Here is a 14,930-nt window from a genome sequence, read left to right on the forward strand (position 1 = left end):
TGTTTGTCAGGTTTAGGTGAACTTACTGTATTCTGTAGACTTGGATAATGATGTGCTGTTGAGGAGCTCGTCTTTACCTTTAACTTTATGTTTAGGCCTCTTATGTTCACTCACCAGTGCACTCTTCTTCTCAGAATGTACTCAAATGTTGATTTGGTTACTCCATATTTCTCAGTCTCCCTTTGAGGGATTTCTTTTGTTTTTGCAGAATGGCCCATTTCATTTGCACTATGAGCTGTTTTCATTGGATAGTGTGGGAGCCCAGAAACAGCATCCATATCCAAATGATACAATATTATTCCCAAATCCTCCCTCAAATTTGGTTGTCAGTTAAAGCTGCGTCGGCACTTTCAGCCTACATTCATTGTGCCACATAGCTGTAAATTAAACATGTCTTGATGAATTATTAGAATAACAAAACTTAAGTGTCCAAATATGTTTGGCTGTAACTGTATAATAAGTTGCCAGCAACTGACTGAAAATAGGGGGAAAGGTTCACTGATCAATGCATTATGCAGTCATTTAATCAAAAGTTAAGTCACTAGGGGCATGTTAAAACGAATAAATTACAGTATTCAGCAGATTATTTTATTCTAAATGACTTGCACACATATTTAGGGGCACTGGGGGGGGTTCAGTGTCTCGTCCACTGACACTTCAACATGTGAACTTTGGAAGTTTGGGATCAATCCAGCAGCCTTTTAGCTGGAGGATGATCCTTCCATCTCCTGAGCTACCAATGGAAAGGCATGGATGAGGGGGGGGGTGGTGGGTCTGCTCCACCATAAATCTACTTGTTATTTCTTCACCAGTTTTTCAGATTAAGTTCAGTCAACTAGCTGCTAATTAGGAGTGGCATCACTCTTTCCATCTCAGTGCAAGGAAAACAGCTGAAAAAAAAAATGCCAGGCAGTTCTTTAAAAAAAACTAAAAAGATTTATATTTGGATGTAAACATATTTTTTGTCATAACCTCAGTTAAATGTCAGCCTCTGTTTCCTTTTTGCAGAATTTTGCCGCTCTAGCTTGTCAAGATTATGACAACCCCAAAGTGAAGCCGTCATCCTCGGCTAACGCCATCTATGCGCTCGCCAACAGGTACATTGAACTGTTCCTTTAATGACTCCCCGGACATGCTTTATGCTCACTTGTGTTCACTAAGCCATACGTGACATAGACCCGTTCCTCTCATAATGTTCAGCTGATTTTCTGTAAATCTTGGATTCTTGGTTTGGTCCCAGACCGTCTCCGGTCTTGAGGCAAGTGACGGGAGATGAGGCGCGGGACAGCGAGGAGGACTCGGAGTACATGGTACCCCCCCATCGTCCCACCGCGGTACCGCCTGCATTGGAGGCTCCAGCCATCCCAAGACCCCCACAACCTCAGCCTCCACCAGCCCTTCTGCCACAGACCCAAGCCTCCACACTCAACTCACGGTACGCCAACCTCTCCCACCTCCAGCACATCCGCAGAAAAGAAGCCATTAAAGTGTTTTGGTAATTATTGAAGGGTTCGTTTTCTTGTTGGTTGTTGTAGGCTGACGCTGGCTGATCTGGAGGATGGACCTCAAATGTATGAAGCCATGTACAACATCCAGGCCAGGTCACAACAAGCCAGAGACTCGGGTATTTTAATCCACCAACTGCAGTACAAGTGACACTTACATCCAAGAAAAGACGCACACGCGTTTTATTTTATGTGTCCTTCAAAACGTACCCCAGCTGGACCAAATACAGACTAACCTGTCCATGTGAATTTTCCTAAAGTTGGTTTTAAATAGCTGTGAGTTGCCCTGTGCTCATTATATACTGAAAGGTAACACATTGTCCTCCATCCCTCCAGACTATTCAGAGTTGCCCCCTCTGACGATGACCAATGGTCCCAGAAACCACGCAGCTGAGGACAGGGAGGAAGAGGACAATGGCTATGACTTCCCAAAGCCCCGACTGCCGCTGCCCCCTACCCGGCGGACCATTTCAGAACTCGGGGGGTCTTTGTCATCTTCTTCTTCTTCCTCCTCTTCGTCAAGCTCTGCAGCTGCTTTCAATCGCTTTTCTCTTGATTCAGATACTGGAGCTGCAGCAGGTAAGTGAAACTTAGGAACAGGCTATTTTTTAATGCATCACATATGTGCAGAACTTATTTCTTTAGTTGATTATTGTTGTTAATATTGAAGTATATGCAGTGTATGTGGCCAAGGCTGTACCGCTTTAATAGTGAAAGTATTGCTCCAAATAACTTATCGCAAGGTTAGTAACATTTGACCCAGTTCACAGGCTGCTCTGTGTTGGACATTTCTGGTTGAAAAACATTACCTGGCTCGAAACAAACTGTACTAAGAACTTTATCGAGTGAAGAAGGTGGTTGTTTTCTGCGATTGTTGTTCATTTCCCTGAAGTGGCGGCCTTATGTGACCTTATGTGACCTTATGTGACCTTATGTGACCTTATGTGACCTTATGTGACCTTATGTGACCTTATGTGTAAAGAAAGAATGTAACATTGTAAGAAGTTTGCTGCGATCACTTTAGATGTAACAATAGCTTAAGTTTTAAAGTTTTAACTCCTCGTCGGTGTTGGGCTGAAACACAAAGCTGATTTTTCCAGACCCATGAAGTCAGAGGGGGGGCGATAGACTCAAATTTGGTCTTTTTGACTGTCGTGAATTTTTTTTACTGCTGTACATCGTCTGCCACAGCATTTGAGACCAATAATATGGAGAGCTGCCCTGTAACGTCGGCGCTTCCTTCAGGTTGGTGGACACTGCTTATGTGGAACGACCAACTGTGATTAATTATTTTCATGTTAATCACAGAGACGTCGTCCGTCGCGGTCTGAAGGTTTGTGTGGAGCTCGGTGGCTCCAGCAGGCCTGCCACACTCTGTAGAAAAGTATCAGTTTAAAAGGCTGTGGATTGTCTTAGTAAGTTAGAGGGAACAGAATCTCTTTGGTTTCATTGTCTCCGTCTGAGTAACGAACCGCAAGAACAAAGTCAAATGTGCAGGTGCTGCTCCTTTGTTGCCACGGGGTGAACAGCTTAGAGACAGAAGACTCTGGTCAGCAGCAACAGAAACGTGATGTTCACTGCTGTATGTGAACAGCTGGGATGGTTATTATCCCCTCGGTTAAAAGGTGGGATTCTCCAGACCCTGCGATTGGAAGCCATCTGCCAAACGAATGTCTGAGCAGTAGAGTACAGAGTCCAGCGCTTAACGGGGGCTTGTTGTTGAGCATTTCCTTGTTGTTCTATGGAAAACCTTTGCTAGGTAAACGGTTTGTTTATTAAATGATTTCTTTCCTCTGACAATGACGTTCTCGTCTCTTTTGAGAGTTGACATTTCTAAGGGCTGACTGCCGTGTCTGAGCATCCTGCTGAGGATCTGGACCTTTTGTATCTGAGAACTAATTAAATCACTCTGCATCAAGCTGACAAAACTCTAACTGAAGTCTTTGAGTTCTTTGCTAAATGTGGCCACAGCGGAAAAAGGTTTTTTAAAGAAAGAGCCTGTAGCGTACTCTAGGTATAGCTGTAGTGATTAACATCTTTTAGATCAAAGTTGTTTCCATTTAAATAAGTCAGACCTTCTCGGACTGTCGGAAAAAAAGAGTTGTTTCTGATTCCACCCCAACCCTGTTTCCTCAGTCCTGTTGGAGCAGATGGACGCACCAGAGAGGCCTCCGAAGCCTCTGCCCAGACGAATCAACTCTGAGCGCCGGCACAGCCCCGTCCCACCTGTCCCTGCTCCACCCAGTTGTGGAGCAACTGGAGGAGACGCCAACCCCCAGATCAGTAGCGAAATCGAGCACCTCATGAGTCAGGGATACTCTTACCAGGACATCCAGAAAGCACTGATGATTGCACAGAACAATATAGAAATGGCCAAGAATATCCTCCGCGAGTTTGTCTCCGTCTCCTCCACCGCACACGTTCTCACATAGCACATCGTCGTGCCTCCGTCATGCGTTTGCTCTCTTGCCCTCGCTTGGCCCGGCCCGGCCTGGTTTGGTTTAGGTTGGCAGAGGCCAACCCAAAGCCCGCTGCCCGCAGCTCGACCCCCGGTGCTGGATGACGCCCTTCGCCCCTGTGGATTTTTAACTGGCTGTTCTCCAGCGAGCTCACGGTATCTCTGCACCCTGCACTCCATGCGCTTTCAACAGTGTCTGGCTTTTGTTTTGTTTTTCTTTCTTTTCCTAACTGCCACAGCGGGCCGCTTCAGTTACAAAGAGCATCTCTTCGGGACTGGCTTGACCCTGGTTCGGAGCGGCGACTGAACGCCACAAAACCCCTCGACTTTCATAGGAATTCTGAGAAGACGGATTCTTGTCTTTCATGTCGGAGCCTCTTGCTGAAAAATGTAACCAACACCTCACAAATAAAACAAAAAACAATGTATGTCTATTTGAAAATTTAATATATGAGTAAATATATATTAAATGTGTGTAATATATAGAGTACGTGCATATATGATATGTGGAAGTGGTTTCAGCTGTGAGGGTGGCATGCTGGGTAGACGGGAACCGGAGATTCGGCTCCTTCTGTCCCACCGAGGGAGGAAGAACGAGGAAGAGTCGCGGGTGTCTTCCTCATCAGGATGTTTTGGTCCCGCAGCAGCTTTTTCATCAGTCAGATCCGGCCTTTTCATTAACAATATTTCTTTGGTACTTTTCATTTCTAGAAAAACTTGCTTGTTTTTGCCGTGTCGTGTTTTTTGGGGGTTTTTTTCGTTTTTTTTTTTTGACGTAGCATGACGGTGGTTTGGAGTCTGGACTCGTTGCTGACAGTTAGTGTGTGTTACGTGTACGTGAGCATGCTTGTTCGTGCGTGTGTGTGTGTGTGTGTGTGTGTGTGTGCGTATGCCAGACACGCTTCTCGTGGCCTGCTCTTGCATAAAGCCTCGCTCCCGTGCAACATGAATGTGGAATTTACAGTCTGTGTACCGAGACTCGCTCTCTGTAATCGTACTGCTGCTCCCAGGCCCGCCGTTAGCTGGCAGAGCTGGCAGCGAGGTTACCGGAGACAGGCTGGTGTTGTGCGATCTATGGCGGCTGAAACATTTATTTTATTTTTTTTTTTTTTTTTTGCTCTGTCTGTCAAACTTTGCCGGCTGGTTCAAGTTTCTGCCTCCAGCTCAGTTCAATGTTACAAAACAAACAAAAAAGTTTAAAAAAGAAAATTCTTTGATTTACTTTAGTAATATATTATTGTAATATGATCATCAATGATGTTATTAATTCAGAAGTGCTTCACTGCTGCTACTATTGTTAGTGCTAAACAATTAAGCCTTAAATGTACATTTGTGAATAATGTGTTTAACCGTCATCGTGCTTCTTTAAAGTGACAGTATCATGTCTTTCCAGTCCGTAATGTAGCATACTTGAAAGTACAAGCAGCTTGTGAGCCTGCAAACCTTCCCAAGCTGTTGATTCATCAGTGTTTTTAACTTTGTTTTCACTATATATGAATATATATGTGTATATATATATATATAAGTAAATATATGTGTATATTCTCTATAAGCAGGCTATATTAGCAACGGTTAGAAAGCAAACGAAATGCTTTGGATATGGAAACCAGCCATTTTCTAACTGATTTAGGCTTCTCTTTCACATTGGTTCCCTTTCAGTCCCGGCGTTTGCTGCTCTGAAAGGACGTGACTGCTGAGGCTTTTTAAAAAAAAAAAAAAATGAAAAAGAAAAAAAAGAAGTAGGCTCATCGGTTTGCTGGCCCCCAACCCTAATGTCTACATTAAAATCAGTGTTTGGGCCAACTGTAAGAACTAACTCAGGAATCTTTTTTTTTTGGTTTTGTTTTGTCTAAACGAATGGCGTTCGACCGAGCTGTCACAAGCCCAGAGGGAGACTCTTTGGCACGGATGGCAGCTGACCTGCCAGCTGTCCAGTCATCCGGGTGATGCGTAGCCAAAAAGTATCCGCCTAATGAAGTCACACAAGTAGCCTCTTACTTTGTAATTGTCGCAAAATAACTTGCACATTGTGTTTTTTTTGTTTGTTTGTTTGTTTGTTTGTTTTCTTCATTTTTTTTTTATTTAATTTTATTTTTCCACAGTGTTGGCAGCAGTTTAAAAAAAACACAAAAAAACAGCAGCTTCATTTTCAGGTACTATGAATGGGGAGAAAAAAAAAAAAAAAAAAGAAATAAATTCACACAAGCAGCTTTTAGGTACATTAACTTGAAGCTCTCCCAGAATATGAAGATGGTTTTGGTTTGTTTTTTTTTTTCCGTGGGAGGGTGTCCATCATGGCCATGGATCGGCTCCAGCTTATTCTGGGTAATGCTGCTTGTAAGCCATCGGTGGGCTGTCCGGCCATCCTCTAGTGCTCTTTCTTTCTCTCTCTCTCTCTCTCTCTCTCTCTCTCTGTTCTTAGTTGCCTTTAAAAACTTCTTGAATGATGGGCGAGAAGGTCCGCAAACCTCAATACTGTACCAATGTTTTGTTACCGTTTCAGACGGCGTGTCATCGTCATTGTTTATTTACTTTTGTGTTTGCACAGCATACCAATTTGTGCTTTGATACTGTCACTCTAAAGAAAGGCAAGTTTCAAACAAAACAAAAAAAGGAAAGAGAAAAAAAATGGCTGTTTTTATTTCATTTTGCATTCCTGTACATGTACTTTTGTTCCAAAGGTTTTGTTTACTTGTGTGATTAATTTCATGATCTGTGCCATATGTGTTCAGAGATCCTCGGATCAGAAAAGGCCTTGTGTTTTTTTGAAGAGTTCAGGTTATTGATCTGTACTTGTTGGTCTCAGAAGGCAGGAATGTGCGGTCATGCTTCCGTTGATTTGTGATCTGCCGCATCAGACTTCACCCATCAGTGCAAGTGCTCGTCTGTGAAAGGCTTCAGCTCGCCTCTCCCAGATCGGTGCTCGGCCTCAGATGCACCCCCCCCCCCCCCCCCCTCCCCACGTCCCCCTCTTGACTGACTGTGGTCCTGTTTCAACTTTCTGCCAGAAGAGGGAGCTGTCGTCCCACTTTGCGTATTGCTTCTCATCTGTAAAAGGCATTCATTAGGTTTTTTTTTTTTTTTTTTTTAAATGGTTTTTAAAGCTCATATCAATTTGGAAGTATGCACATTGCTGTTAATAAAATGTTAAACGGAAGCATTGTGTGTCTTTTGTATGCTTCTATTTTGTCACAGTGTTTAAAGGCTAAATCAAGTTAAAAATGGGAAAACAAGCCATGGTGCAGCAAGAAGGACGGAAAATGGCAGCATAACACAGTAGATGTCCCACAACAGATAACCATCACATAAAAGTCTTAGTCTCACCTAATAAACCTGCCGGGGGTTTGCATAAGGGGACAGCTGTGTTCATTCATGCCAAATGAAGCAGAATAATGGTTCAACGCAAAATGATACAGTTCCTGAAAGAAATTCTTTGCCTAAACCCAGGCATTTACGTCTATCCCCTGCTCACCAGCTGCACATTAACTCAGAGGAGACGTCATTTCATTAATTGGAGGCCAATTATTTTCACCAACTTTCTCACCAGATGTGTTAATAAAATACATACCTGCAAATGCTGTTGGGAGGCGCTGACGGTAAACAACCGTTTCCATTTAAATCCATCCGTGAGTTCTGCTGACTGTATCCTGTTGGGGGGGATTTACACCTCTAAATCACATCAAGCTGTTGCCAGCATTGAAACACTTTTCCATTTCTCATCATTTTATTTGGTATAATTTTCAAAAAAAAAAAAAAACTACAAACAATACATTTGCTTGTAAATTGCTTTAAATGTCACAGGTGACATTAATTGCAGTATATTTTACAACTCCCGAGTGTTTTAAAGGCGTTTCATACATCAAAAACTCATTTGGACAGTTGTAGTTGTTAGAGGCAAAGTAGGAAGGTACAATGGCTTGATTGTCTTCAAACTTATGTTGCATCTAGAGTCACAGTCATTCCCCCCTCCTCAGTAGTCAGATATATGGATACCAACAGAAAAGCAATAACATTTAAATGACGGGTGGTTGTCAGGTTAAGGCATCAAATCTGAGGGGGATTCTGTGTCTCTGGAACAGATTATTTCAAGTTTCAGTCAACAGAGGAATTTATTAATTTAACAGAAACATGCGTCTTTGCCTCGTAACAAGGGCAACTTCATGCCGTGATTCTGCTACAACTTTATCCTTCCTTTTTCATTCTTTAAAAAAAAAAAAAAAAAAGGGATAAGAATAGCCATACAAGTATAATTCATTAACATACAACCACATCAAAGAAAGCCGTCTCACATTAGAGAAACACACCTGCGTGAATAATCACGAAGAAATCAGTGCACCAAAAATTAAATAAAAACATAACTGACAGTACAAAATGTGGAGGTTTGAAACACAGCTTTGAATGTCACCTGTAAGGCATCTTTGCGACTTGACTGCGGGCGAAGCTTGAAGTCCAATTCAGAAAACATGCGATGTGAGACTAAACAATGACGGAATCTTAAGTGTAAAGGTTAACATCGGATAGAAACAAAGGGCGGAGACAATAAGCGTGTATGATATGCGGTTAAATTACCTGAAAGTATCTTTTTGTAGCTAAAAAGCAGAAATTTGGTGAAAGTGTGAAGTGGCTGTAGAGGTGAGGCATCGCTGGAAACCCAAACTTTCAGTGCACAGACCAAAACATAACAGGAGAGACAGTAACAAGAATAAAAATCAAGGCCTCAGCTCAGAGCATAAAAACACTATCTGCTCATTTATTTTTGGTTGTTTTTTTTGGTTGTTTTTTTCGTTACTACCGTGTTATTTTAAATAAAGAAATATATACATAGATTATAATATGTACACTAATGGAGCTGCTTCGGGCTGCTCTTCAGTGATTGCTTTGCCTGAGGTGATGCCGAGTTGTGTATAAAAACAGTTCCTGGTCAGCTTTGTGCTCTAAGTATTGTTCTAAGACAATCGGCTGTACAGAAGGCTTGCGGTAAGGAGAGGTTCAGTCAAAGATTCGTCCTTTTGGCTTAAACGTGGAGGATTCATCAACGCAGCTATGAAACGGAGCTCTCAAATCACGTCTCATTAAAGCTTGAGGGGAGTAACGGACAGTAGGCAAAGGCTGCAGCTTGGATTAATTTGACCGTCGGTCGTCCATCATGATATGAAGTGACGGGTAACTGAGCGTTTCCAGGATGTAGCTGTGGGGCGAGGAGCTGTGGTGGAGGCTTGAAGGCATGTGAAGGTCTGAGCCTGAGAGGGAAGACCAGGAGCGTCTGTCGGTGGGCCTGCAGTCACCTGCATGTGTGGGTCCTCGCCACCCTTCACTGCAGAGGGGGAACACACGCAGAGGGAGGGTTGGGAGTAGATGTGAGTAGAATAGTGCAGCAATCAGATTAGCAGACAAACATAATTTCATCAGTTCCGAGCCAGTTCTGTTCAGGATTAGCTACCTGGTCATTGGGTGGCTGTTTTTCCCCGTTGACCCCGAGAAGAATCGCGTCCTCTGTGTTGTCGCTCTTCATCTCAACCACAATGTTATCTTTGCTGGATCTCTCTTTGCTCCTTTGGTTAGACAAAAACATGCTCAAGTCAGTGACTCAGACACTTAGTAACAATAGGATAATGACAATTATTTAGTGAGCAGGGAGGCCATCGATCAATCAGCCAACATACTGCCAGATATGCTCACATTAGTGCATATTTATGTTTCTGATCAACTTTTGCTTCTGCATTTTCTAAATTTGTTGAGCTTTTTTTTCTACAAGTGTTGATTGATTGGTATTGCACCAAAGTACATCTCTGACATGTTAGAGCTGATTCAGTTAATCAACCGAATTTCAGTAAAATTATATAAGAAATGAAGTCATCGTAAAGAGCATGAATACTGAGCTGAAGGTTCAACCCATACGCTCCAGCTCTAAAGATTATTCTTAATAACTTAATAACATATGTTATGATTGATAATGTGTTCTTTTCAAAAGCCATAAGAGACAAAGGAGAATAGATTGTGATGATGCATAATCTACATTTATGAAAAATGTATCATATGTCATCTTTAACTTTAGTTTTTGCCATGTTTTTATTTTTCATTGCCTTTTTTTCATGAAGCAAGTGGAACAAATGTTTTGCTCTGGTTGTGCTTCTTATTTTAAGGAGAAAATGTCTTTCACGCCAGTCTGCTTGTGTTCATAGAGTCTCTATAAAAATACATTTGTGGTGTTTGAGTAGATAAAACAAAGAACTTTAACCCAGGAGTCGTGCCATTGTGATTAAAACTTTTTTTCCCTCTTTGATTCAGTTTCTTCAGATGCACTTGCAAAATTGATTTTATATCATTGAGCTTTTCTTAACCCTTATTAGGTATTCAAGTTGCCTAACTGAGTTACAGCTGGAAAAAAGACATTTGGTTAAAAGGGACTTGTGTTTTACATGCATGTTCATCTGACACGGCTTCCCACACACGTAGACGCATCTATTTTCCTCTTTTCTTCATTATCTCACAAAACAACATGATGGCAAGCCTGTCTCACTTCTCCCTCAAAGAAAAATGAATCAGGGCAAAGCCTTTTTTTCCCCTCAGTTCCATCAGAAACACGGGTGACAAAACAGTTTCGACCAGAAACAGAGAAAGGGCCACCTTTTTCTTTTCTTTCCCCCCCCCCACTGTACTTACAGGTCTTGCTTGCCAGATCGGCCACAGATCTTGCCCTTTTTGTAGAGAAAATACAGCACACTGCCCAAGATGGCCAGAAGCAGGATGAAGATAATGATGATTGCTATGACAAAACCGTTGGTTTCTGGAGGAGAAAAACAAGCACAAGAACAAACACGAGGTTATCCACTGCACCTGGAGGAGGCAGGAGAATCCGATATAGGCACGGGTGCGTTAGACAGCGTAAAGAGTGTAGCTCTCGCATCATTCAGGTGATTGAAACCTGGCATCTTAAAGAAAAGTGGAGAAGTTGATCAGAAGCGCAGGAGGAGCGGTGCGCTTTTACAACAAACAGCGTGACAACATGCACAGCAGGAGGCCAAGATGATGAACAATTCAATCATGTATTGTTGACCAGGAGAAAAGCATTTGCAGAACGTAAGCGTGGAGGAGGAGCTATGGGGAAGTGAATGGAAGCTTTTTGCCTTAAGCAGAGAAACCTGCAGCAGCAAAACATACAAACCTTTCACGATTTGCTTTGGTGGGTTAGCGGTTTCTGTTACAACTGAGAAAAACCAAACGAGTACAATTATCAGTTGGTGGTTTTATGTATTAGATAAGTCATGTCAGCAGGGCTCACATACACACATTTGATATATTTTGACATATTCAGCACAAGTCTGCATAAATGTATAATTTGAGGGGATCTAATCTGGGATTTGAAGCTAAAGCAGCTAGTCTGACAGGTGAACTGTGGTCAGTGGCACAGCAGTCATTTCCCAGAGAAGCCCTGTTTAATCTCATTTCACAAGAGAGAAACATGAACCCAGCACAGTTTTCCTCTACAGGGCTGGAAATTTCCTGGCATGACGTACGTAGAGAAAGGAGAGGCAGAGACAGAAAAACACAAGGCAGCATCCTGTAATGGGAGTCAGGAGACTCAATCTGAGTGCATTTAAAGCATAGGCTCCTTAGCACTGATGTGTGTGTGTGTGTGTGTGTGTGTGTGTGTACTGTGCTCACTGTGTAATCTGCACATCATATTTGCAGACAGAAATGCTCTACTGACAAACTAACAGATTTTTGCTGAAACCTAACAATGTCATCTTTATCATCTGCCTCTATTGCTTCTATTTTGACATTTTGTAAAGATCATAGCTTAAGTTTTATGATTTAAAGAGCATAAAATAACAGCTGAACTGACAAAATAGACAATAAAACACCTTGCAGCAATAACCAACAACAGTAATGAAAGCTATAACCTTGTAGAAAGAACAGCAAACCAGTGCCAACACCGCTGTAATGACCTATCAATAATGTCACTGTAGTAATTACTACAGCCTTCAGGGGCTTTTCTAATTTTCTTAGTCTCAATATTACCGCCTGTCCCTTAAAAGTGGAACAGCCAGAATAAATCAAGCCCATAAAATGCCTCTCACTGAACATGTAGAAAATCTTTTCTGACATAACCCTCACTCTCAGTCAGCTTTTGTTATGAGATCGCTTTCTTGCTTCTTGAAGCTGATTTGATCGAGATGTGCAAAGCAGGTGGCTTGGGGGGGGGGGGGGGGGGGGGGGACTGGTCTTACCTGTGGCACTGGAAATGGTAGTGATGGTTGTAGTAGTGGTGGCTTGTGTGGTGGTGTGTAAAGCTGAAAACAGGCAGAGCGCACAACAGCAAGGACAGTCCACATTACAACACCAGGGGGGGAGAGGGGTTCACAGTAACAGCCGCACAGCTTCACAGTGTCTCCATTTGAAGCAAACAGCACACTGTGAGGCGTGTGGAATGACAGGCAACACGATACACAGAGAACAAGGTCTTCAAACAAAGACACATGGGCAGGAGGACAGAGACATACACAAGTATAAAAACAAAGAGTTCAGACAGGAAAGCAGAAGGAACTCACTGGTTTTGACTTTAATCTTGAAGGTCACCACGTCGGTGCCGTGCTCATTGGAGGCATTGCAGTAAGCAGTGATATTAGAAGCAACCTTGACACTAACCACACTCTGAGTACCCTCCTCGGTCTCTGTTTCAGACGCGGACTTGATGACCTGTCACAAACACACTGTTAAAGACTGGAAAGAGCAACTTCACCAGCAAACAGGTCAGGTTGGAGGAGTTGAGTGCAGCCCACCCACAGATGAAGAAGGGTGCATCATCATTTTGAAAAGGGACTAAACATACAATTAGTCTAAAGCTCCCTCAGTCCCATAAGGTATTTTTCTTAATACACAGAAACATAAAAACCTTTTTTGGTCTGGCACCACACCGTCTTGCTTACTAGTGAATCTCAGTCTGTCCACCCTTCATCAGATATATGGGCTTAGAACATATGTGTTTGTATACATACAAATATACATTCACTTATCAAATAATCCAACCAGAGGACAACACTCCAGCTCAAAACCAATCTGACCAACTCCTACACACAACATGAAAATCTAGCTTTGTCCTGGTTTTAATAAGTGAAATTCAGCATTTTGTCATAAATGACACCAAATACTCTGCATCAGTTTCAAAAGTATCAATAATACATCAACACGCCATACACAGTTTTCAAAATCAACAGCACATACTCCAAGGTTGGAAGTAAAAATGTAGATGTAGTAGAGATACGTGTGGCATATTTAATTTGTCAGCCTTTATCTGGAACATACTGTATGTTTAGTCTCGGTCAAAACTTCACAAAACAGGAAAGGAAAGTTCACCTTTTCATACCTTTGGACTGTATAAAGGTTGTTCATCCATTTACTGCTGTTGTGTATATTTAGACATGAAACTTTTCTCACAGTGGTCTGTGTACCTGATGAAGGTGGGACAGACAAAAGCTAGGATCTCAGCTAAGTTGCTGGATATTTGAATGGGTTTGAATGAGAGAGACAGTGAAGAGGGGAGTGAATGCTGTGAGCTTGAGCCGGTTTCAATGCGTTTCTCCTGTCTTCTGAAAAGGTGCAGGGACTGGTGGTAAATGTCAAATTAGCATCCTTGTGGATGCCAGCACCAAAGGTTTCCCAGCAGCATATTGAAATTAAGGGAACGATTAATGTCATCAACTTGACATATCAATGGTTTTAATACTGTGGCTGATCGCTGTATACTCTAACATGTGAGTTTATATCACAAGGTAACCTTAAATTGGTTCATTTAAGTCTTCCAAGAGTGACTGTGCAGGTCTGTTGCAGTTGTTGCTTAGCCAAGAATGTTAGACTTCCCTCTATGGTACCTTTCCATCAGAGGTGGTCCAGGTGATGGTGGGAGAAGGGTAACCTCTGACATGGCAGCTCAGTTCAACAGCCTCCTCAAAAGTCACTATCTCTGTTGAATCCTTCTTTATGATCTCTGGTGCACCTGCAGAAAGAGGAGTGAGAGAAAAAAAAAAACCTTTTATTTATTAAAGACAACACGTTTATTTGTGTCAGACAATATTTCCTTAAAACATGTTGAAATACTGACAACTCTGTCATATCATCAGCATTTTTTTGGCAAAAGATGTCCACACCATCAAGGTGTAAATAACACAATCTAAGAATGCTGGAAAAACAGAACGCAACATACACTGTAGCATAGGCTAACTGTTGACAAGAAACCGCCTGTAGACAAACTCACCCTGGACATGAACACGCAGTTCACCGCTGGTCTTCATTCCCTCGATGTCACGAACAGTCACGACACAACTGTACGTCCCTGCCATGTCAAAGGTAGCGTTCTTCAGGATCAACGTATGAGCGTCTGAAACTCTGTGTCCATTCTGAAGCCCGGGTCACAAAAAGCACATGTAAGTGATGCAGAGGTTACTACAGTTAAAAAGATCAGTCGACTGCTTTTAAGAGTGCAACAATCCACTAAAAGCCTAATATAAGACAGTCTTCATCAATCAGCCTCAAGGGTGTCAGAGTATGATTTTTGTTGCTGGGTATATAATTGCACTGAACCTTAGACCACTCTGGGAAAGTCTGGAGAGAAGAGAGGGCATTGCACGTGGCCGTCAGATCATCCCCTTTGTCCACCACAACAGTATCTTTAGGCCTCACAACAGCGGGATCGAGATCTACAGAGAAAGAAACGAGCACACAGTCAATACAAAGCTGCTCAGATCTATTAGTTGTCATGGTTGCAAATCTAGCTGTAGTCCTTACAGTTGACAAACACTGTGATATTGCTCGAGATATCGTCAAAGGTATTCATGTCCTCAGAGGTACACGCGTACTCTCCACTGTCGTGACGGGTAACATTCTCCAGCAGCTTCTCATTTGTTTCCCAAGAGATGTCATCCTACAAAAATCAACATTAATGTCAACATATGTAACCGCTGAGAGGC

At 42.4% G+C, this 14,930-nt stretch overlaps 2 protein-coding genes across 6 annotated transcripts in view; one reads left to right on the forward strand and one right to left on the reverse strand.

The window, feature by feature from the left end:
* cbl (Cbl proto-oncogene, E3 ubiquitin protein ligase) overlaps nt 1–5,666 on the forward strand; it is a 32,566-nt gene extending 26,900 nt beyond the window's left edge. For all 3 annotated transcript variants that reach the window (XM_072392490.1, XM_072392491.1, XM_072392489.1), the window contains 5 exons: nt 1,009–1,097; nt 1,241–1,435; nt 1,536–1,624; nt 1,842–2,084; nt 3,642–5,666. In XM_072392490.1, the coding sequence (XP_072248591.1) occupies nt 1,009–1,097; nt 1,241–1,435; nt 1,536–1,624; nt 1,842–2,084; nt 3,642–3,937 (912 nt within the window). In that variant the 3' untranslated portion in view covers nt 3,938–5,666. The remainder of the gene's footprint in view (nt 1–1,008; nt 1,098–1,240; nt 1,436–1,535; nt 1,625–1,841; nt 2,085–3,641) is intronic.
* Nucleotides 5,667–8,180: 2,514 nt separating this feature from the next.
* The window catches only part of mcamb (melanoma cell adhesion molecule b), a 38,096-nt gene continuing 31,346 nt past the window's right edge, over nt 8,181–14,930 (reverse strand). Inside the window, exons 8-17 of one of the 3 annotated variants that reach the window (XM_072392492.1) lie at nt 14,749–14,884; nt 14,545–14,660; nt 14,219–14,360; nt 13,836–13,960; nt 12,516–12,663; nt 12,195–12,257; nt 11,129–11,170; nt 10,627–10,750; nt 9,404–9,515; nt 8,181–9,277 (exon numbers count right to left, since the gene is read on the reverse strand). In XM_072392492.1, coding sequence (XP_072248593.1) covers nt 9,275–9,277; nt 9,404–9,515; nt 10,627–10,750; nt 11,129–11,170; nt 12,195–12,257; nt 12,516–12,663; nt 13,836–13,960; nt 14,219–14,360; nt 14,545–14,660; nt 14,749–14,884 — 1,011 coding nt within the window. In that variant the 3' untranslated portion in view covers nt 8,181–9,274. The remainder of the gene's footprint in view (nt 9,278–9,403; nt 9,516–10,626; nt 10,751–11,128; nt 11,171–12,194; nt 12,258–12,515; nt 12,664–13,835; nt 13,961–14,218; nt 14,361–14,544; nt 14,661–14,748; nt 14,885–14,930) is intronic. The other 2 variants (XM_072392493.1, XM_072392494.1) reach the window with 2 other exon arrangements.

This window comes from Leuresthes tenuis, unplaced genomic scaffold (genome assembly GCF_036924035.1).
Source record: "Leuresthes tenuis unplaced genomic scaffold, fLeuTen1.0.hap1 SCAF_9, whole genome shotgun sequence".
Classification (NCBI taxonomy): domain Eukaryota; kingdom Metazoa; phylum Chordata; class Actinopteri; order Atheriniformes; family Atherinopsidae; genus Leuresthes; species Leuresthes tenuis.